General features: G+C 35.6%; 2 protein-coding genes across 3 annotated transcripts; both read left to right on the top strand.

Moving 5' to 3' along the window:
* The first annotated feature begins 154 nt into the window (after positions 1-154).
* On the top strand, positions 155-3,448 carry LOC116170131 (cilia- and flagella-associated protein 69-like). Its single transcript, XM_031486318.1, has 13 exons — positions 155-349; positions 401-833; positions 879-1,050; positions 1,096-1,229; positions 1,281-1,432; positions 1,480-1,652; positions 1,726-1,877; positions 1,922-2,226; positions 2,284-2,473; positions 2,524-2,744; positions 2,796-2,999; positions 3,044-3,262; positions 3,308-3,448. The coding sequence occupies exons 1-13, from the start codon at positions 155-157 to the stop codon at positions 3,446-3,448; spliced, it is 2,691 nt and encodes an 896-aa protein (XP_031342178.1).
* Positions 3,449-7,550: 4,102 nt separating this feature from the next.
* Positions 7,551-20,233, top strand: LOC116170534. 2 transcript variants are annotated; one of them, XM_031486996.1, is made up of 9 exons: positions 7,551-7,707; positions 7,793-9,171; positions 13,296-14,273; positions 14,912-15,292; positions 15,341-15,492; positions 15,545-15,764; positions 15,813-16,037; positions 16,086-16,208; positions 19,371-20,233. In XM_031486996.1, the coding sequence occupies exons 2-9, from the start codon at positions 7,795-7,797 to the stop codon at positions 19,497-19,499; spliced, it is 3,585 nt and encodes a 1,194-aa protein (XP_031342856.1). In that variant the 5' UTR covers positions 7,551-7,707; positions 7,793-7,794; the 3' UTR covers positions 19,500-20,233. The 2 variants fall into 2 exon arrangements, with proteins under 2 accessions (XP_031342856.1, XP_031342857.1); XM_031486997.1 differs by lacking the exon at positions 19,371-20,233 and adding an exon at positions 16,279-16,713.
* Positions 20,234-22,137: the final 1,904 nt, after the last annotated feature.

The following is a 22,137-nucleotide window of genomic DNA, read 5'->3' as shown; positions in this document are numbered from 1 at the left end:
TAATTGTTTTATGCTTAGTTCGTTCATCTATTTTGCTTATTTTCTTTTAACATCAGGGACCGCGATTTATATTCCGATTGTTATTCACATTCTCGTTGTAACACAAGTAAGCAAAAAATCTAGTATCATCACATCAGTAGATCCACGCTTTCAGATGTCAGAACATGGAGATAGTAATTCCTGTGAATGCGAGTCCGAAAAGGTTGTCCTTGACCAAAACTGCCCCCAAAATCTGCAATGGATAGTCAGGAAGTTAGCCTTTCTTATGCATGATGAAATAGCAACGCATCAACTTGAAAGACAAACTGATCTGCTCGACAAGTTTATACATCTTTCGCCGCGCGCTTTTGTATCCTTTCGTTCTTTACTGTATTGTATAATTTTCAGTTTTATCTTACAGTGGTTGCACGACATTCCTTACATCATAAAAATATTGGAGCACCTTTTTAAACACATCAATACATTTTGCTTGTTTAAACCACGCTTAAAGTCACTATTGAATTTGGCGATCGTACCACCTTTGTTGGAAAGAGCTTCTGATGTTTTGGAACTTGGCAGGGACTTGGATGAATATTGTTCCTTTCTTGGTTACATGTTAATAGAGGTCCAAGAAGTAGAATTAAGAGATTTAATTTTATTGGCCATTACAAATCTTGTTCGGAAAATTGCTCCCATAGTGGTGAACAGCGTGCCACATCAAGCCTTGCTACAAAGTGTGGAGCGAAGTCAGTTGCCCACTGTTGTGACAAAGTTGTTAGAATTAGCGGATGAAGATTTATTTGACGCGCTTTTAGATATCTGTTGGTTGTTCGTAAAAATATCGGATGCAGTATGTAAGTAGACTTTCGCGTCTTCAAACAGCAACCCATTTCTGCCAGGCCATCAAATGATTCAAGAGGATGCTTTGGATTATATACTAACACGAATTAATCTCACTAGTGCTAATTTCGTCATTTCTTGTAAGATAATTTGGCGCCTATTGGAAGCTAGCAGAAATGAAACCGATCGATTCAAACGAAATTTGTTGGGTCCCTCTCGAGAGGCTTTGCGGTAGCAAACATCTGGCCATCCATTTTATAAATTAGATATTTTTAGATGTTTGCAGTCATTGCTCAGGACACTTACGAATAACAACAACCAAATTTATAGAAATTTCATTATGTCCGTCATACTTCACTGTATGGATTTATTTCCCAACTTACAGTTAAATCTATCGGGGCTGGCGAACGGTAAGTACCTACGATACATTCCAAACTGATACACCTGATTTACCTAACCAGATATCGGGGTGCTATGTTCAGCAACGGAATTTGGCACGGGGGGTACCTGGATTACCAACGTTACGTTTGGTACCAACGACTATGATTACGAATTTAAGAAAATGTTGCTACTTGCAATATGCTATTGCTCGAAACTTCCCTTGACGCTCAAGGTTTTATCTCACACGGCCAGTAAACTATTTGCTGATGATTTTTCCAGATTGTACATCCGAAAAGAATCATTCCATCTCTGATACGAATACTAACTCCAGAACTGAGTAAACCCTGGCTTCCAGATCAACAGGTTAAGTTAATTTCAATGGCTATAAATGCCTTGCACATGGTTGCTCAGGCTGTACCTAATGAGTTTTTGAATAGCAATGGCCCACTTAGGTAACTACTGTATGAACTTCAAATATGGAAGATCTCCCCATCTCCATGTCTTAACAAATAAGAAATTTTTTAGAATGCTATCGATGATTGAGCGCTTCAATGTTCAACCCTACGATTTGCTGCTATTAAGAGATTGTTTAAAATCCATTAACGCCATAGCTACAATGAAGCACAAAGAAATTTGTACAAGTTTTGTAAATCACGACGCATTCAACATTTTAACAGGTGAACATTGCAATTCGCACCCACAACTAACCCCAATTTTTTAGTCATTTGCGATAAGCTACTTTCACTTGCGATTTTATCACTGAATAGCCAAGAGTGCTTAACGTACGCCTTTTGCGCATTAGAAAGCTTAATTTTCGTTAAACCGAAGAAGTGGGGGAATGTTATAGATCTATGTACCAAGTTGTTGGGAAGAGTGTTAACTCCGCATGTACAAGACCCGGTAATTAATCCCAAGTTGGTGATATGTGGACTTGATTTTCTATGGGAGGCGGTGGCTTGGGATGATAACAATTTGCAGGCCTTCGTTGGAAGCGGTGGTGTATATCTACTACTCGATTTGATCTCTGTAGGTATTTTGTCCCATCAGTATTAATGAATTTTGTCCGATTTACTGAGCTTGTAGGCGTCTGCATTTCCAATTAAAGTGGTAGGATTGGGACTTTTAGTTGAATTGTGCGATGCAGGAACTGGTATTCCTTACTTAATTACTTGGAGAAATTCCGGGCAGCCACTATTTCCCGCTCTACTTACAATTTTTAGGGACGAGTGCATGAAAATGGGTGTTAGGACATCATATGACGGAACTGTGTCTGGTAAGGAAGTTTGCTAATGATCATTTGAAATTGTTTCTTGTATTTTAAAGATGTTGAATTTCCACTAATGGGTCAACAGCAGTGGTACGAAACCTTCGGTATACAAAAAGATCTCTACAGCACACCAGCTATTGTCGACCTTCTTGGCAGTTGTAGACCAAAGGTTTACGCCATAATAAACTTGTTGTATAACCGTCACAACTTATCAGTTGATATAGCGAATGAACACTATTGCATGTTTAACCTCGACAACTTGAAGACTGAAGACAAGGTTTTATATGACTGTGTTATAAATATCTTTGGGTTTCACGGGACTTTTTAGATCACGTTGCACTTGGCAGAAAACTTCTTAGCGTTGAAATTAGGTGAAACCTGGATGGAAGTGAGTCGTGACTTAGAAAACGCAGGCGTGCTACCATTAGCAATCGACACTGCATTTGTCACTCAACTGACACGTCGATTCCATAACTGGTCGCAGCACATACGAATTTCACAGGAAAAGTTACTGGAGCAAGAATTCTTGGAGGTACCCGGCCACTTTCTGAACTGGTCCAACTGAAAACGTTTCAGGAGTATAACACGGAAATGGATTTCTACAAACTGTTGAGAGAAAGTAAACTTATAGAATCGCTTCAAGCATTGCACGAATTGAGGTATATTGCACGAACCACGGAGCGAATGTTTCGATTTGCCGAAAAAACAAAACAATGTCGGCAAGCTGAAAGATTTGGTAACTTTTCAGCAAACGCTATCCCTCATAGGACATTTATGCACGATATTAAAGTGACCGTAAGTCTTTTGATTATAGCAACACGCCGTGCAGACATTTTTTAGACTGTTTTCAAACAACGTGTAAGTATTCAAAGTAAACAAAATTGTAACTGGGACATTCCTACCCCTATTACCGACTCCGAAGAAAACGAGAATATTCCAACGGCTAGATTCAGTGATTCACTTGAATCTGAATCTGATTAACGTTTTTTTTGTGTCATATTTTTGTATGTAGTTGTTTGTAAAACCTATTATTTAGATAATTAAACTGAGAATTGTTATGTTAGTGACTTATTTTGGAATAAATAATTTTAAAAACCATCGATGCTTAACATTATTATTTCGCATCGCACTTTATGCTGATAGAGTCTCTCGGCTGCGTCTCGTTCTGTAAGTAATACCTACGGCTACGCTTTATTAACGAGCTCCTAGCGAGTTTATAATTTTGCAGTGCCTGTCCGTCCGTCCGTTAGCACGATAACTCGTAAACGAATGGACCGATTACGATGAAATTTTGCAGGTGGATTCTTTATCTTGTAGATCGAACTTCGTGAATTGGCAATGTAGTCCAAAAAATAAAGTAGGCCCTTTTGACATCTCCGTTAGTTATGAACCAAATTGCATGAAATTCAATATGCGCTTAGCGTTAGCCATATAAAACACAATTCCATCGCATCTCGACCATTTACAGATCGAATTGCAAACTTTCTTATTTATGAAGGTATTTAAATGAAATTTGATACATAGCCACTTCGAATAAAAGCAAAACTAACATCAGGTTTAAAATTTGGTTTTGCACATGCTATAGCCATACCCAGGAGCTCGTTTGCTATATTTGTTTAATTTATTTTATGTATAGATTATACGATTACGATTATATAAGACGCGTGATCTAAAATTTCCATGAGCTTATTCTTTCAAACAAAATGCCTTATTCAATAAATTTAATTTTTGTAGCTAAAATAGCATATCCCATTTTGCAATCGTTTCCAAAATCTTCTCAGCTTTCAGGGCTATCGGTATAACATTTCAGCTCAATCGGACTACTCCTTATAAAAATATACGTAAATCAATTAACATTGGTTTTATTGCCAAAAAGGCATTCGCCATTTTCGAATGGTTTCCAAAAGATTTTCAAGACCATTTAGAGAATATTTGTTTCAAATTTCAACCAAATCGGTCTGCTAACTGAAGTAGTCTGATTTTTGTGTTTTGTTGTGTGTAATAGTTAGCCATAGGATATTAACATATTATACGGCTGTTTCCAATGGTGTGTGGTCAACTACCTACTATATAAAATAATCTTTAAATTATGAATTTTATAATTTCTCCTCGTTCACATCACGCATCTGCTACAAATCCTAATATTGTCTTAAATAATTAATAATAATAATAACGGTCTTTATTGGTTTTGTTTTAGCTAGCCACGAAAAATACACTGCCAAGGGCGAAAATCAGGAGTAGAAAGTCTACCTCTGCTCTTCCATCTAACCCATAATTATTCCACTTAATCGACAATGTTGTGGTCATTAGTAGGTAGAGATATAACATGGATTTTACAAGACATTGAATCACAGGAAAGAAAATAATAACGTGGGAGACTCAGTAACCTCGATTAATTTCCGAAAATTCTAAAGATACTACACAAATTTTCATTAACACCTGAGATAATTCTTGCACATGAAAATAAAAACCTGAGATGAAAACTATCCGTGTCGCGCAGTAGGTTTGAATAAACACAATTAATTGATTAACAATGACAAACATTTATTCCGAAATACATTAAATAAAAACGTTTAAACAAAACTCCTGGAAAAGAAGCTTCGATAATTAAAAATATAAGAAAATTTAAAAATTACTTACAATTTTTCTTTTTATCTGGCCGTAAACATGTTTGCGATAAATAGGTGCACTTAACACAAACGCTAAGAATTTCACTATTCTTTAACAAACAAACCGGCCTGTTAAATACGATGACAATATTATCGGTGGTTGTGCGAACGCCATGGACTTTTAACTCTGATAATAAGAAAACCTTGACAGAAGATCTCACGGTGTACTAAAAGTGCTTCCTCTACTTCAACTTGATTCACACTGTTGTAACAACTTCAGTTAACTTTCTTCTGTACAGAAATATTATAAAAAATGACGAATTGCGTCTTCAATCAATCAAACGGGTGGATAACTGAATAAACATAGCGTAAAAAGACGTACACTCTTTTCCAACTATCGCCGTCACCAACCAAACAACAGCAGCGCTCTTTTTATCTTCTCCCACGTATTTAAGGGAACATCACTTTCATTACAGAATGATCACCTTCCTGTGGTGTTTATCAAAAATGTGCCAATTACAATTAGATTAGATAACGCAAACTACCAGATGTGCATACATTTAAACACGCAATTTCACGTTTTACAATTAAATGAACGGATTTAAATAAACAATATGCAATTACAAACAACAATTCCAAAAGAAAAAATAACACTGCAGAGATACAAATTCAAATGGAATAAACCAATTCTGCACCTACTCGTCAATAACCACTTAAATAACCATTTAATCAAATGTAAATGTAATCAAAAGTGGGAGCCCCTTCTCACGAGACGTTTTAGAAGCGCTGTAGAGTGGCGCCGCTGGTAGCCAAACATTGATTTATATGGACGCCTTCACACGGAGCGGCGCTGTGGCCAGTCTGCGCGACTTGCAACGGACTACTGCTACACAAACGCGCGCTTTTACTGTATTTTTTCAGGGTGGGCACTGCCGCCACTGACGTAGTGGGAAGCGATTTTCAGAGGCGCTACCGCGTAAGTGAAGGCAATTTTTTTGCATGGAAAGCGCACGTACCAAGAGAGGCCGCCGTTTTTAAAAAAAATGGCGTCTAGTGTGAGAAGAGCGTCGATGCACTGGAACCTTGACTGGAACTGACAGCTATTTTGTTTCATTTCTTATTGTACCATGGTGACTTTATTATTTAGTTTCGCGAGTGTCATCTGCCGGCGCGCGGCGAAACAAGTCGCACGCCACTTAGTAGCGCTGCTGAGCGATTTAGAGTCTTTTCACACGGACCACTTTGTGGCGTTTCTTAAAGGCGCTACTTACAGTGACTCTATATTAGAGTTACTGTAGCGCTACTGAGTTGTGCGTTTTGAAGAAACATTGTTTGTGGACCTCTTCTGGCGAGCGCGATCACCTGTTTAAAAGTGCCACGGTGGCGGGCAATGGTCGACTCCCACTGAAATGCGTGGCTTCGACTGCTCATTGTAAAGTGAAGACACCTGACCTGTTGGTTGGTGGCTTGCATGTGGTGCGTAAGTTGCAAACAGAACATAGCGCGCGCTTCTGAGTGGCGCCACAGAGTGGTCCGTGTGAAAAAAAGGCCCTTAGGTCGGTTTTATGTCGTGCGATTTTGTAACGCCCCGCGCTCCTAATTCTATTCAATCAAATGGGAGCATTTATGCACGAACGCATCTAAATTTGTGCCGCCGTAGGTGCGCGCGTCCTCTAGATACTCGTGACAGATATAGTCCAGGCTAAATAGCTCTAAAATAATTTATTTAAAAAAAATTAGTTACCGGGCGAAACCGGGTTTTTCGGCAGGTGAAATGAATAGAAATTGGGAAAAAATAATTAAAACAACTGAATTTTTCCGCGGGTGAAATCCGGGGGGTTGAAAGGGGTGGAAAGTGGTGTTTCGCAAATTGTGGCAAAACTATTAATTTTAGACGAAAATGTTAAATGCGCTGAGCATCCTCGGGCAGCATTAGAATAAATATTTAAATACATGCATCGAAGTGTGCTTGTGTTGAGAAATGACACATTTTCTTTTGTACACAGTATTTTTATTTTCTGTATTTGAGATCCAGTTTTGTTATCATATTTCGTTCACGGTCAAGTTGGATAGAAAATTGTAACAACAGTTGTTGACGTAAAGTGTGTGCGATTCAGCTTTCAATTTTATTTTCGTTTTGTTTGTTTTTGTTAATAAATTCCGCCTAATTCATGTTAGTTTTTTGTCACTCACCTTTATTACAGTCCATTAAGCTTCCCTGACAGCTTGATAAATTAATTTTTTTAATTAATTAATTGTAACTATTGTTTAGTGATCCACTAAATTGATCCACTACTGCTTTTAAATAAATGACATTTGGTATGTTACCCACTTTATAAATGTTTTGCGAAAAATTCAAACTGTCCAAAGTCATTTTGGATCACCCGGTACAATGGTGATTGTACAATCATAGAACATAGAGTACTGGGTTCTTTGGTAAAATTGCTCACATTGGAGATCAATACGAATTTCTGACAGGCGCAGTGTGAATTGTCATCCACCACAATAAATAATGTCGTAATTAAACAAATTTAACATTAAAGTTTAAGGTTTTTGTGCAATGTTTAGTGCAAACAAGGGAAGAAGGGAGTTTCACCATTATATCGCCTTAAAGTGAACACCGAACAAAAGGTAGTTGGTCATTTGTGAAACCTTCTATCTGCTATGTTTTGTTAATTGTTAAAAATTATGCACAATTTGTCATGAAACATTTCAGATATGGATTGTGACCAAGCAGCAGATCTCCCACATAGTCAAGTGGAAGATTTCATAAAGCAAAAATCTACATTTGATTTGTGCAAGCAAGATAACCCAATGATTTCTAGCATGGTCTCGCTGGCGTCAAGTTTAACATCCCCTGTAGATTCGGGTGTCCAACTTTTAGACAGTGAAAGCGAAATCACATCCTTAATGTCAATGAGCGGTTTTGTCTGCGATAGTGACACAGGAATTAACATGGACGAAGAAAACGAGAAACAAAAACATGCGAAAACAATTAAAAAAGAAAACTTGGATCTTGAACAAGAAGCTCCTAAAGCTAGACCAGTTTTTATGACGATGAGTGATATAGATAACCATAATGTAAGCGAATCTGACACCTCTCCGGCTGTACTTCCTATCGGCTTTGCTGCAAATCCACATCAAATCAACTTGTATTCAGACTCAAAATCGTCTCCTAAATATAGCAAACCTTTACAACGTGTCTTACGTCCTCAATCTGAGACAGTGGATGATGTTTTTGAACTAGAGCCTATAATTAACGATAAACAAGAGAATTGCAAATTGGAAAACGACGATCTAATGAACGTCTCTTTAAACAGTTACGAACTTTTGGATTACACATCGCAAAATGCCAAATCAGATAATGAAATGCACGTCAGCATGTCCGAGGAAGTCAATGAATCTCTAAAAGTAGAGCGACAAGAACACAATTTGGAAATATCCGTAGAAAATCCTCTTCCCGATGATCAGATAGTATACAGACGTCAACGGCGAAAAAAATCAAAATCAGATACACCTAAGAAACGAGTTTCTTTTCACGAAGACATATTAAATAGCACCAAAATAGATGACATCCACATCAATCACGGTTTCATCACTCACGAATTTGATATGTCGATGAGCTTCTTCGAAAGAGGTTTCACTCGTAAGCCGGATGTCGTAAAGGGCCGCTACAGTTGGGCCGCGGAAGGCGACACGCCCTACTACCACAGCAATGTTCCAGAAAGGGAGGTCAAGTCGGACATTTACATTCACCACGCTCGATTTTCGTCTTCGTCGTCGAGTTCCAGCGCGAGTATCTCCAGTTCCATCGACGAGGAAGACACCGGCTATTCGAATTCGACGTCCGACGATGGGAACGTTAAAAGGGATCCTCCCACGCAAAAATTGCCCAAATCGAGCTGCCTGAAGAAAACCAAAGCTAAGCATATCGATACGAACATTGTACAGGAGGAAGTCACGCTACGTAAGAAAAAGTCTGAGACGAATTTGCTTGATTCGAACATATTCGGCAGCTTGAAGAATATGTTTAGTTTCTCTACATCGGTTCCGTTGGCGGAAAGAGGCGTACCGGAAGGGCAGGAGGACGTTTCGGTATGTATCATCTGCCTTTAGAAAATCAACAAGTTTCCTTTCATTATTAGTTATCGTAGAACAATTTTCCATATTAAATATGTCTTACTTATCATGAGCCGAGGAGAAAATCACTGCACTGTATTTTGTAGAATTTTTTAGAATTTTCTAAAATTTTTTATATATTTTAGAATTTTTTTACAACTTTTTTTGAATTTTCATTGATGAATTTACAATCAGCAATTTATACGAGTTTTCGTGGGCCAATAAAATATTGGAAAATTGTTCCTACTAAGTATATTTTTAGCGCGTTTATGAAAAAAAGTACCGATTACACACTTTGGCTGTTCTGGTGGTCAAAGGTTTTTTACTTGGTTTTTTAGGTATAACCTCTGGTATAACTCTCGAAGGAATCATCGTGGAATGCTCGGGTTTGAAGCATTAGCTTTGTAGTTCTTTGCATGCAGATTATGTTAAAAAAGACCGTATAAATAAATTCATTTAGTGATTTTAATATTTTGCAATTAGGTAAAATACATTACTTAGGTACAAGAGTTGTAAGTATGTAGCAAATTACCTCGCAAATTACATAGTACTAGCGGAAAAATTATATGCTAGTCGCGTACATAATGCGTTGATATTTCAACAACAGGCTAGTAGAATTTTTTTGAATTCCTCTAGAATTTTTTAGAATTTTGAAATTTTTTTTTTATTTTTCTAGAATTTTTAGAATTTGCTAGAATTTTAGTGTACACAAAATTTGAAGTGGTGTACCCCTCGTAATGAGCTATTGAAGAGTTCAAGAAAAAACAGTTTTGCGTGAAGAACCAATCTTAATTTGGTGTTGAGATTGTAACATATGTCAAAAAATTGTAGAGAGGCTAAAACAAATAATTTTTCCAAATAAACCAAGGGTCCAAAGTGTCTCGTTTGAATGAGAGTTACTTACCCAAGCGTTAAACATTTATATTTCTTTATAAATATTTTTCCGAGTATATTTCCTAGTATTTTTCTCAGCAACCATAACATAGAAGGATGGGATGGGTGACCAGGTTATTCCCATTAATAAGTATATATTTATAATAATAATAATTTCCTTGTGGAAATTCAAAATGTCGAATAGGTTCGACGTAATTTCAAAAAAACTAAAATTGGTCATTTCCTTTAATGTCTTATTTCATCGAAAGTATAAGAGATATAAAAAAAAGTTTTATATTTTGATACGCCTAATTTAGAATTGATGTCCAAAATTAATTCAAGGTGGCTACCTTTGACGAACATTTACCAACTTTCTAAAGTTAAATAGGCGCCATATTGGATTTTTAGATTATCTGATAGATTTTTTAATTCTCTTTTCAACGAGCTATCATAGCATAAGATTGAAAATAAGATACCTACCAGTTATATCAACGGTTTTTATATTTTAATCAAGTAGTAGTAGGCTATGAAACAAAATCTATTCGAGGCAACAAAACGATGGAAGTAATTACATCAGATGTTTTGAATTTCCACAAGGAAATTTTAAATAAGCATCTAAAACTGCAAAACATTGCCCATTTAACCAATTCTCTACCTTTAATAATAAGAAAGTTGCCCATGCAATCCCACCCGATCTGGGACACACTGTATATTGATGTTTAAAATTTAAATATTCTTGGAATAAAACGCGTTTCTTAAATATACTAGGAAACGTTAATATTTGTTCCTCAATAAAGGTTTTTTGCAAGATTCAAATTTCTCGAGACCAACCATAGCTCTTAATGTCCTTTTTTGAAGAATGTTGAAGGTGCCAAACCTCAACACAGAACAGCGTATCGTATTTTTGCTTCAAAATTTGCATAATAAAATGTCCTCGAAAATGTCTTGGTAACATGTTTACTTGATATTTGAGTTTAACGTATCAAAGCATAGCAATTTTTAGCACACGCTTTGCAAATGGTGTTTATGTGTTGCTTCCAGCTCCGTGAAGAATCCAGTTCAACTTCCGAAGATATGCCAGAACACCAAAATTTGCTGATTTCGGTTTTATTTTTTCTTGTTATTTGAGCAGTCACAGAAAAATAAAAAACACTTCCTCATTGCCACTTCTTGAGCTCTACAAGACACCACTGGGAGATATTGAATACAACATTTCGTTTTGAAGAAATCATCATCATCTTTATTTTTTTATATGGCCCCTAAAAAAGTTCATATTGTATTGAGTAGCATTTTTTATTACGAATACAACGATGTACAGTACACAAAAAAAACAAAAGTTGGAAACTGTTGGTTTCAACAGGATGGTGCACCCTTGCACAATGTCGTAATTGTGCGAGATTGGACAAATGTCAGGTAACTGTTGAACGCGCAGTGGTCGTTGGGCGTTTAACAGCTCCCGCCATTTTTTCTCAGCGAAAGTACTTTCCACTAGAATAGTCAGCGAAGTAAAGGCGCGTATGTATCATGACCTGCCAATTTTGTTTTTGTTTATACTTCATAACCTAAAACTTAATTTTTTATTTCATTGTAAATACTTATCGTCAGCATGAGTGAGGAGGAACTGAAATTTACCATCGTGGGACAGCAATGGTGTCAGTGTAAACCAGTGTTTCTCAAACTTTTTTGTCTGGCGGCATACTAAAATTATTAAACAGAATTTGCGGTACCCTTAAGTATTATTAATTTTTGCTTTTTTTACAGTTAGTAAAGATATTTAGGATGAGAAGTTTTTAAAAAATAATTTTTGTAAGTTTGTTTCTAAACAAAAATTTTTTTTCCTTGATTATTGTGTCGTGTTTTTGAAAGACGTATCCTCATCTCATTCTCAAGGACCTTTAATATTTCTCTCTTGTTTGTTAAGGTTACTTGTTTTGGACGGGAGTATTCCATGCATAAAACTCGGCAGCCGAAGGCGAGCTCCACCCGCTCGCCTGGCTCACAATTGTTTAACGTGCATTTGTCCATTTGAAAGGAAATAAGGCATTAAAATGGGCGATGTGTCTTTGAAAGTCACTGTAATATACGCATTTAAAGCGAATTTAATAGTTTCGGAATAGTAAATAAAATGATTTTAATATTAAATAGGACGGTGCGGAGCGCAAACTGCAAGTGTAAGGCTGCCGCCTTTCGATTATGATGACGCGGGTTCGAACCCCCCGACCGCGCTTTTTTTTCTATAATAGATCGCGGAAAAAAGGAAACGGAAAAAGAAGGAGCGAAGGATTGTGAGAGGGAAGTGCCATTTTGGAATTTTTTTTCTAATATTTACGTGACGCCACTTACCGAGCCACTGAGAGACTGAGAAATTAAATGGATAATGTACGTAACAAGATTAGTTGACAAGATATATTGACAGTCGGAGTATTAAAAGAGAAAGTGATACGCAACACAATACCAGCATATGATTGATTAATGAATTATGAAACAAAAATAAATAAAATAGAAACTTAAAAACATAGAATTGTAATAAAAAACGAATATTCATTTTTTATAATTGTTTTAATTCCATTTTTGATTTATGTAATTTTAAGTTAATTATACATTTAACAATTTCGCGGTACCCTTATGAAGTACTTGCGGCACCCACTTTGAAAACCTCTGGTCTAAACAAACAAATTTAGTGCAGTGCATTGTAGTGTAATGAGAAAGAGTAAACGAGAAAGTTGGATTAGGAACAGCTATGTAAGCGGTGAGTACGGCTGAATGCGCCCATTGACTGATAGGCGGACGGAATTGCCGGGAACAGAGAAAATAAAAAAATAGTATGAAATAACAATAGTTTTAATATTGATGATCTACATCCTACAATTTTCTAACAACTTTTTAACTCAATTTAGAGCCATCCAACAATTAATAAATAGAAATCTTAACATCTGAACGAGCTCTCGTTCCAAAGGGGTTCCAACATTAAGTTGTCTACCCATTTTAGAAAAACTTTAGTAGCGCAAACACATATTTGAAAGTCTAGGCAAAGCTGTTAGTTGATGAGATTGAAGAAGAAATACAAATTTTTTAAGAGCAAAACGTTTAGTTTATTTGGAGACGATGCTTGTTTTCTGCCTCACACTCAGATTTGCTTGAGGGATAATTATTATCTAACATTTTCTTTTACTGCCACCAGCGTTAATTGGTCAAGTTTGTAAGTATAATTCGTTTTTTTATTACAGATATATTCTACTTCTGATATTCCAAGTCAAAGACAAAGAAAATACTCAAGCTCCGAACACTCGACCAAAAGTTTTGATGGTTACGAAGTACAACCTGCTCCTGTAAAAAAAATCGGAAACTTAAATTTAGAATTTGCGAAAACTAATTTGAAACTAACTAAAAGTGAGGGATTTTACCCAAATTATCCGAGCAATCAAACCTTATCCTCAAATATAATTATATGTGATAGTAACGTTTATGAACACAAAGGAATTAGCTATTCCTACGAATATGAAAAATTTCAGAAAACCTTTGAACAGCAAACAAAGCCGAAAAGCTCTACCGTCTACCAGATGTTGCTTAATGAACTTAACTTTTTTAAGCGTCGTGAGAAAAAGGCCATCGAAAAGGAAGCGAAAGAAAATTTTGATGTTTTAAATGCATCTACGCCCATCAAAGAAGAGATTTTAGAAGATAAGCCTGTTAATTCCAATTTGGGTAGCATTAAGAAATATGCCTCGTCCGCAACAATCGATTTTTCAGACAGTGATACAACTTGGGATTATAACGAATCGGGCCACACGAGACATTTAAATTCTCCAAAAAAGAAGGCCAACAAAGGCTACTCGTCACATTCTCTAAAAGCCGATACTTCCGACGATCGGTCTGATATCGACGTTAGCGTTTCAAAATCTTTGCAAAACATGAGGCCATCTTCTTCAAAATCTTCTCTGATTAATCGATTTTTGCGTAACGTAACCATGAAAAAGGTGATGGATCTGAAATTGCAAAGGAAGCAGAAATCTTCTCGGAATTATTTCAAACTGTATGTGCCGGGCGCTAAAGCCAATCCGATCGGAAGTAAACAGCTTGACCTGCAAATTGAAAAGGAAATTATTGCCGGACGAAAAAAGAACATTTCCCGAGGGGAGAACGATACGTATTTGTATCGATTTAAGAATGAAATTTTTCGGAATTATTCAGAAGAACTTATTAAGGTAAGTAATATTGATGTTGCTGTGTGCAATGGCAAACAGTCACTTAGCCACCCACAAAACACCTGTCCAGCTAGCCCAGCCCATATGAACCTTTAAATTTTTCTTTGTACACGTCCGGCACGTCACTATAAAGTATAATCCTAATGTTGACTTTAAATATTAGTGATTTGAAAGATATAGTGGCCTCAATCAACTCCCGACCATTACAAACTTTGATTAACACATGACATAATTCTTGGGCACGAATAGAAAAATCTACCCTGAATACTCTCTCTGGGTCGCACTTTGGGTTCGATTAAACACACAATTACTTGACAAGGACAAAAATTTACTCCTCAGTACAAAAGAAATTAAAACAACAACGCTGGAAGAGAGAAAGGCATGTTTTTACACATACCACGCAAGCAGGCGTTCGACAGACAGTTGAATAAAGAAATCTTAATTTCAGAACTAGAACGTGCAGAAATCAGAATAAATTGAACACAAATACATAATTACATCAACCCCCTTTTGATCAATTTACCAATAGATTTCCCTTAAATAGTTTATGTCTGTCTTTAATAGAATTTGTGTTGTGTTGTGTTGTGCTCAAATTTGTATATGATAAATAAATTGATGTCGTATTCGTTCTATTACAGGTATTTCCAGTGTACAGCGCATACACAACCAGCGGTGAAAACAAGCCTTTAATAGCCATATTAAGCAGCACAACATTATACATAACGGGTGTTAAACACAATAATTCGTACTGTAACTTTTTTGTATTACCGTATACCGAACTGAATACAATACTAATCGGTCCGAATGCTCAAACCATACATCTTTCAAATTACGACAATGACATGCAATGTATTGTAACTACAGGCAGCGAAACTTTGACCAATGAGCTTATTGGACAGTTAGAAATGGCCATGCGGAAAGATATTAATAAACCAAGATTGCCGGCCGTTAAGCAGTTGTCTATGAGAGACATGGTAAATCTTAGACGATCAATTTGTAGACAAACAACCGTGTTGGAGGTTTGTTTTTTTAATAACTGTTTCAATTAATCAGATTATATTTGTTAGGAGGAAGAATATTTTCATTACAGCATTATCAATATCCAAGATTACAACGTGGATATTTGTGAAACACCTCTCGGACCTACTAAGGAAGGTCCTCTAATGTTTAAAATGGCGGAGTCTGACACCAGATGGGAAACCGCCTATTTCATCTTGAAGTAATGCTAATTTCTGCATGGTGCAATAGATGGTAAACGTACTACTTTACAGGGCGGGTATATTGTATATGCTTTCGTCTCCGTCACACAGACTCCCAATGCGAGTATTACCGCTTATTAATGGAGCTTGTCAAGGTGCTTGGAGGATTTACAACTGTAGTAGACCTCACACGTTTCAAGTGCAAGTGGGACTGACAACTTTACATTTGGCAGCACCCGATGAGTATGTCGCGAGCGAATGGTTGCAAGCCTTAGTCCACGCAGCTAGTAAAGTAATGGGATGTCTTTCTATTAAAGCTCATTCAGTAAGTTTATTTTAGACATATAATCATCGAGAAAAGCTTCCAGCCCAATCATGTTCCTTATTAATGACGAGCGATCATATTTTATCAGTAAGAGAGGCCTTTCCATGTACATTAAATTCTTCGTTGTCTTTACGTGATGCCCATATACCAATTAAGGGTGCGCAGGCTTTATCTTGTGCTGCTATCGCCGATATTACTGCGTTCAGGTTACCGTGCGCCGAGCAGAGCTGGTGTATTTTGGTATGCGAAAGCAAATGAGTGAGTACTAATTAGCTCTTTCGATTGCAGGAGTTCTCCTGTCGAGAGGTGCACGAAAGTAGTGGAGATTGGATTCTGTATTTTACAACAAATACGGAATTAGAAAAGTTTATTTCCACTTTAGAAATGTTGTGGGCTTACCATAATGATAAGGTAAGTCGCACAATCACAAAACAATTACTCTGTATTCCATTGATCAACGTCCGATTACCTTGTGTTGTAGACACTCAGTAAGGCATCCAAGCGTACCTCTCACTCCCTTCAATTCTCTGTTTCTAATCAAATCACGTACCCGAATTCTGATCTGAGCTAACCACAACCAGCCAATTCATTGGTTAGAATAGAACAGGTACTCAAATTACATAATACAGTGAGTAGACAACGGCGCCACAGTAGACGCCACGAAGTCGCATTCTTTCCTTCTAGACTTTTTAAGAATGTTCCGTGATTTTTTCTAGAAACTTTCCGTTTTCTATATAAGCAAAATGAAATGTGTTTAATGGGAGTTCCAACATCGACGCCAAATTGATGAGTAGTGATTTCGTGCTCGTGTGTGATAAATCTACGTTATAAATTTGAGACAAATGAGTGATAAATAATAATTATCTGTTATAAATCGAATCTATTTTAAGGATTGTGCTAAATACATTGTGAATTAATTGTAAATAAATATATCATCTAGGTAATTAAATTTACGTTATAGTAATTTGTAAGAAGATTACCCGAAGCGCCATTTTACTTATGGACTCAACTTAGTTTTGGGCAACAAACTGCACCCTCGGGATTAAAACACCATACATATTATGTTTATGTTTGTGTGTTTTTTTTGTTGTATAATAGTGAATATTAATAATAACCACTTTGGTGCTACCAATTTCTGTAACTCTTACATAATAGCATTACAGAAATGCAGTGCGCAACAAATGGAATACTCTTAAATAGTATTCTCCCAGCGCTTGCGGTTTAACTGACAGTGACCATATTTTTCAAAATTGAAACGGTGCACGTTATGTATTCTTACATTTTTTGAAGGGTTTTCATCATTTCAGCTCATTTATGGATCTCCCCTTGTGTACGGCTGGCTTGTGGTATTGGCATTTTATCTTCACTAACTAGGCTCATTTCTTCTGGGCCTGCTTGAGGTTGCTCCTGAAGTTGGCTAGGTCTACCTCCTTCAGGGCTCCCTGCTTGCATTTCGTATCTTCCAAAACTATCCTGACTTTCTTTGGAAAACATTTCATTAATTTGAACTTGATGTCTTTCTAGCTTTAAGTTCTCTTCGAATGGTTTTTTCTTTATTCACATTTTATAAGTTGAAATCGGTAATTAATGGACCTATGAATTTGGCAGATTTATTGAAATGTTGAATTAAACTCTGCCACAAAAATGTGATATATATCCAGTTCAATAGGTTGGTTAATAAGACAGGTTACATTTAATGTACAAAGTAATCAAATGGTTAAATTCTTTAAAACCATTAACATTTTACGCTGAATCAAGACTTTGAATACAATGATTTATGATGACTAGGTAGATCTTAATTACATGGAGAGTGCTCTGGACCTTGATTTTCAGGAAGAGCATACAGTACAGCAATCTAATACTAACACCATCTAACAGCACAACTCGTAACTACAAAGCGTGCGCGCACAACAGGTCAATTCCGGTTATTATTGGGTCCTCCCTAATGTAGTGCATAGTCAGGTAATCGTAATGTGACAAAATCCCACAAACAACGGCAAATGTACAAAACTACAGCTCTGATCAGTATAGCAAAATACTCGGTCAAACTTAAATTCGGGCAATGATGACCAAAATTAAAATAGAAAACTTGTTTAACACAAGTGAAATGAGAGAGCCAACTAAGGTAAGCGTCCATAATACAAAGCAAAATATATCCAAAAACTACAATGTCAAAATGACCCAATTCCAATTAATTCAAACTTACATAGCCCATTAATGAATGGTAAATCAAATGCAGGTAATTAAATTAAAACATATGGCATAACCTAAAACGAAACGTGTTAACAAAGAGGAATTCTCTGAAAATAACTTTGCCTAAAGAGGATACAGCCACACCCCATTCGCGTAAAGACGCTTAGATAATTAATATTAGCGTGACGACTCTGGAATTTTCCCATTCGAATCAATTTTTCGCAAAGATCGACCTGTCATTTCAATGACAAAAGCAAAAGTGATTTGATCTCTATTCCAATGGTACCAACTACTCGTAACGCACTAAGAGCGCATTCAGTCAGCTACACAAAATCAAGAGTACATTCAACGAAACGTTACAGTGCAGTGACTAAAAGTGGATTAAACAAAGGGAAGTGGCCAGCACAGGAAGACTAAAGTTGGTATGGCCTGAATGAAACCAACCTAAAAAAGTAAATAGAAGAGGATGCTTTGAAGTAGAAGAAATGAATAAATGCTTAGAATAAATTTATAACAAATGATTAGTTTGGAAAAGGTTTTGTATATTTCATTTTGTTAGTTTGTATGTGCTTTAAATCATATTTATAGTAAAGATTTGAACTAATCGCTTTTGTCTGATTTAGGTACCTCGACATGTCGAATTTAGAGAACTGTCGATTTAAGGTTTACGTCACCGTCTGATTTAGGGATCAAAACAAAAATTGGCCGTCATTGGCTGAACAATTAGTTTTTCTATAAATGGATAAACATAAATCACTTTTTCTTGTAAAAGTATGTCAACAAAGACTCTTTTCTTTGTAACAACTATTATTTAGTCTTTATAATAATAATACTTTATTATCCTGGCGGAGACCAGCTGTAAGCTGTTTTTCCCAACCAGCAGATTTACAATAGTAACCTATGATTGTCAGCTACTTAATGGCATGTGATTCTCTTAAACTGTCAGATTTACGTACATTTACTTTACATTCGATTTCGTAATGACCTGCATTTACCGGAAATGCATTCAATGCACACGCAAGCTCGGAGTCATAATAATAATCAGTGTATAGGGTATAACCAAAAATTAAATCTACGCCAACCGTACACGCCACCGAAACAGTTCAAAATCATTATAAAAAATGTATTAATTGAAAAGGCATATTACTCCATAGAAGAATTTTTTATGTAGATTCGTTTGTCCCATGTTTCTGTTCTTGTTTCTAATCTGAACCTTTTATGTATGACGAGTGTAAAGTCCATTGGGTACACAATAAACTTTACTATTATTATTATTATTACAACACTACCATCTGCATTTATCTTTAGATAATTTCAACTGAAGTGATATACTGATCTTAGCTTCAATGCCATTATATAAAAAAATGTGTTTACTTACAGGGCGAGAGTTTCCCATTAAGTACAATACCCGAAACGGATCCTATAAACAGGAAATGTGTCGATACCTACAACATGATCAAAAATACTTGGCTGTCTTTGCAAATAAATCTGCAACCGTTTGAAGATTAGTATTAAACCGGGCTTTAATAGTATTACAAAATTCCAATATTGTCGAACGGCAGGTGAATTTATATTTTTTTAATTGGATTTTTTACATTGCCTTTCTAAATAAGTATAGTTGTTCAGTGTGATATTTTACACCATAAATTAAAATTAATGAAACTCGCGTGTGTAAAATCATTAATTTTAATGTAGGGCAATTTTTTACCTATTTATTTTTTTGATTGCCGTTAATAATTTGTATATAAGGTGTTTTAGATGAAGTTATGTTTCTGGAATGTTTTTTTTTTAGTAAGATACGTCCAGAATCTGTTAAGTTTTCGTTGTGGATGTCTGGTAGCCTCATAGTTTTCTAAATAGTGTTTACATTCGTTGATTGGTGTAAAATCAAAGAAATATTTTTTCTTGTAGTATTAGAGAAAACATGCTCATTAACATCGTCCTATTTTGGATGGGTGATGTACGTCACAAGGCTTTTAATTTTTTAATCACATTTATCAAGAAATAGGTAAGTAATTTAATAATTTAGCACATTTCAGATTACGTTTAGGTTTTATGATGTGCAATTTGCCAATTGTGAGAAAACTATGATTCTAAGTGACACTCAGCTTTAAATTATTTTGTGATAAATTTAAAAAATACTAGTCATTTACATATTACTGAATACTCAATAATGTGATAGAAATAAAAAAAATGTAGTTTATGTACCTATGTATTACTAAATAAATAATGTTAAGATATAATCGCTTATCGCAATATTGTTGTTTGTATTTAGCAAATGCGTAAATCTGTAGAAAAATGCATCATGATCTGACGTATATTGTAGAATTTTATAAGCGATCCTACCATTTTTCTTTCAAGTTCAAGTATACTATGAAGTGTACATTGTATTATTGCATTTGGACGGGTATTACTTTTTATGGGACATAAATTAAAATTGCTTTTATGCGACTGAAATTTATGTCTTATGTTTAAATGTCGATTATATACCTGATGTATGTTACGCAGCTTAAACACTATGCAGGATAATATTAATTTCAAGCTGGCCATTTTATCTAGTATTAGTATATCTATAACCTATACTTCAAAAGGTGATGAGTATTAGACATTTTCCAAACATTTGCAGTAGAGATTCATTTAAAAATAATAATAGCGCCATCTTTTTGCACATTTAATAACCCACCCTCCAATCTCTACTGTTAAAATTTGAATTCATGTATACTCGTGATTCATTGTTACCAAACTTCTGCTTCAATTTTCACTGTGAAATAATTAAAGGGGTAACATGAATTCAAATTTTGTTGACTTAAGTTTGTATAACCTTGCTTATGTATCATACATTTGTTTTGAGATGATTAATAAATCAGTACAATATTAATTCTTTTATTAATATTAACTTTGGGTTGGAATAAAAATTGTATTTGGGATCGTTATGATGTTTGTACATTTGCACCATAAAAATTTAGCATATTAGGCCCAACATTGACAGTTTTTTTGTTACTTTGACACTTGCCCAAAAGCTTTTCAGCTCTTCCTTTTATACCTAAGAAAATGTGTGCCATGGTTGCAATCGGTTTAGACTGGAATGAGAGTACAGCTCAAATAAAATTAAAATTGAAACTTAGAACTTTATTATCTCTCTTGGTACACATCCGATATCTACTATAAAGAAAAATCGTAATATGTACTTAACACTTCTCAATTTGATAGAGTCTGTGACCTTGAACAACTTGCACAAAGGATTCGAATAAACTTAGAATTAATTGATTGACAATGATAAAGCCTATTTTGATTTTGATATATTACTCCGCACGCAGGCGGCTGACAATTAAAATCAGAAATCTTAAATTACTTACACGCACATGCTGACGGCTTTTGAACTTTGCTTTATAACAGACTTAGATGACAAACAAAACTTCAGTGGCTGTTCGGACGGTAGAAACTTTTAATACGAAGAGAACCTTAACAAAAGGCCTCTTCTTACTACAACTACCTTTTCAACTTGACAAAACTTTCGTAATCGGACTACACGCTTTAAACTTCTTCCACAACTTTAGTTAACTTGCTTCTGCACAAATTTATTATAAAATGCAGGCGACGACAGACAATTAAATAAAGAAATATTAATTACTTGGGTACAGTTTTTCAATAATCCAATAAATCTGGTCATAACAATGTTGCGATATTCAGGCGCATTTATATAGACATGCCACAAACACATGCCGAGAGCTTCAGTAATTAGTGGTTTATTGAAGTTGGGATCTTTTATTATGACAAAAAACTGGTTTGTTTAATTAGATGACAAAATTGGTAGCTTTTTGGACGGTAGAACACTCTTAGTTTTGATTAATGACAAACAGTGAAAGGATTCACTGTGCAACAACTGCTTGGTTTACTCAAAATCGAACTAAGTATTACCATTGTATATACAATGGTATTACCAAAGACTATATAGTCTTTGGTATTACTTTTTCCGTTAACTCAACAACCTTTACTAACTCACTTGTAGTGTACTTAACCCCCAGGTTCTACGCTAACTTCACACTACAAGAACACGGAAATAAAATAAACCCGGCATCGTTTTAAAAAATGGCCACCCGAATGACTATTCCCTCTAAAACTAAACAAGTACCCGCTTAAATTTGAA

Source organism: Photinus pyralis, unplaced genomic scaffold (assembly GCF_008802855.1).
Source record: "Photinus pyralis isolate 1611_PpyrPB1 unplaced genomic scaffold, Ppyr1.3 Ppyr1.4_LG5, whole genome shotgun sequence".
Classification (NCBI taxonomy): domain Eukaryota; kingdom Metazoa; phylum Arthropoda; class Insecta; order Coleoptera; family Lampyridae; genus Photinus; species Photinus pyralis.
This window is presented reverse-complemented; position numbering and strand designations above follow the sequence as displayed.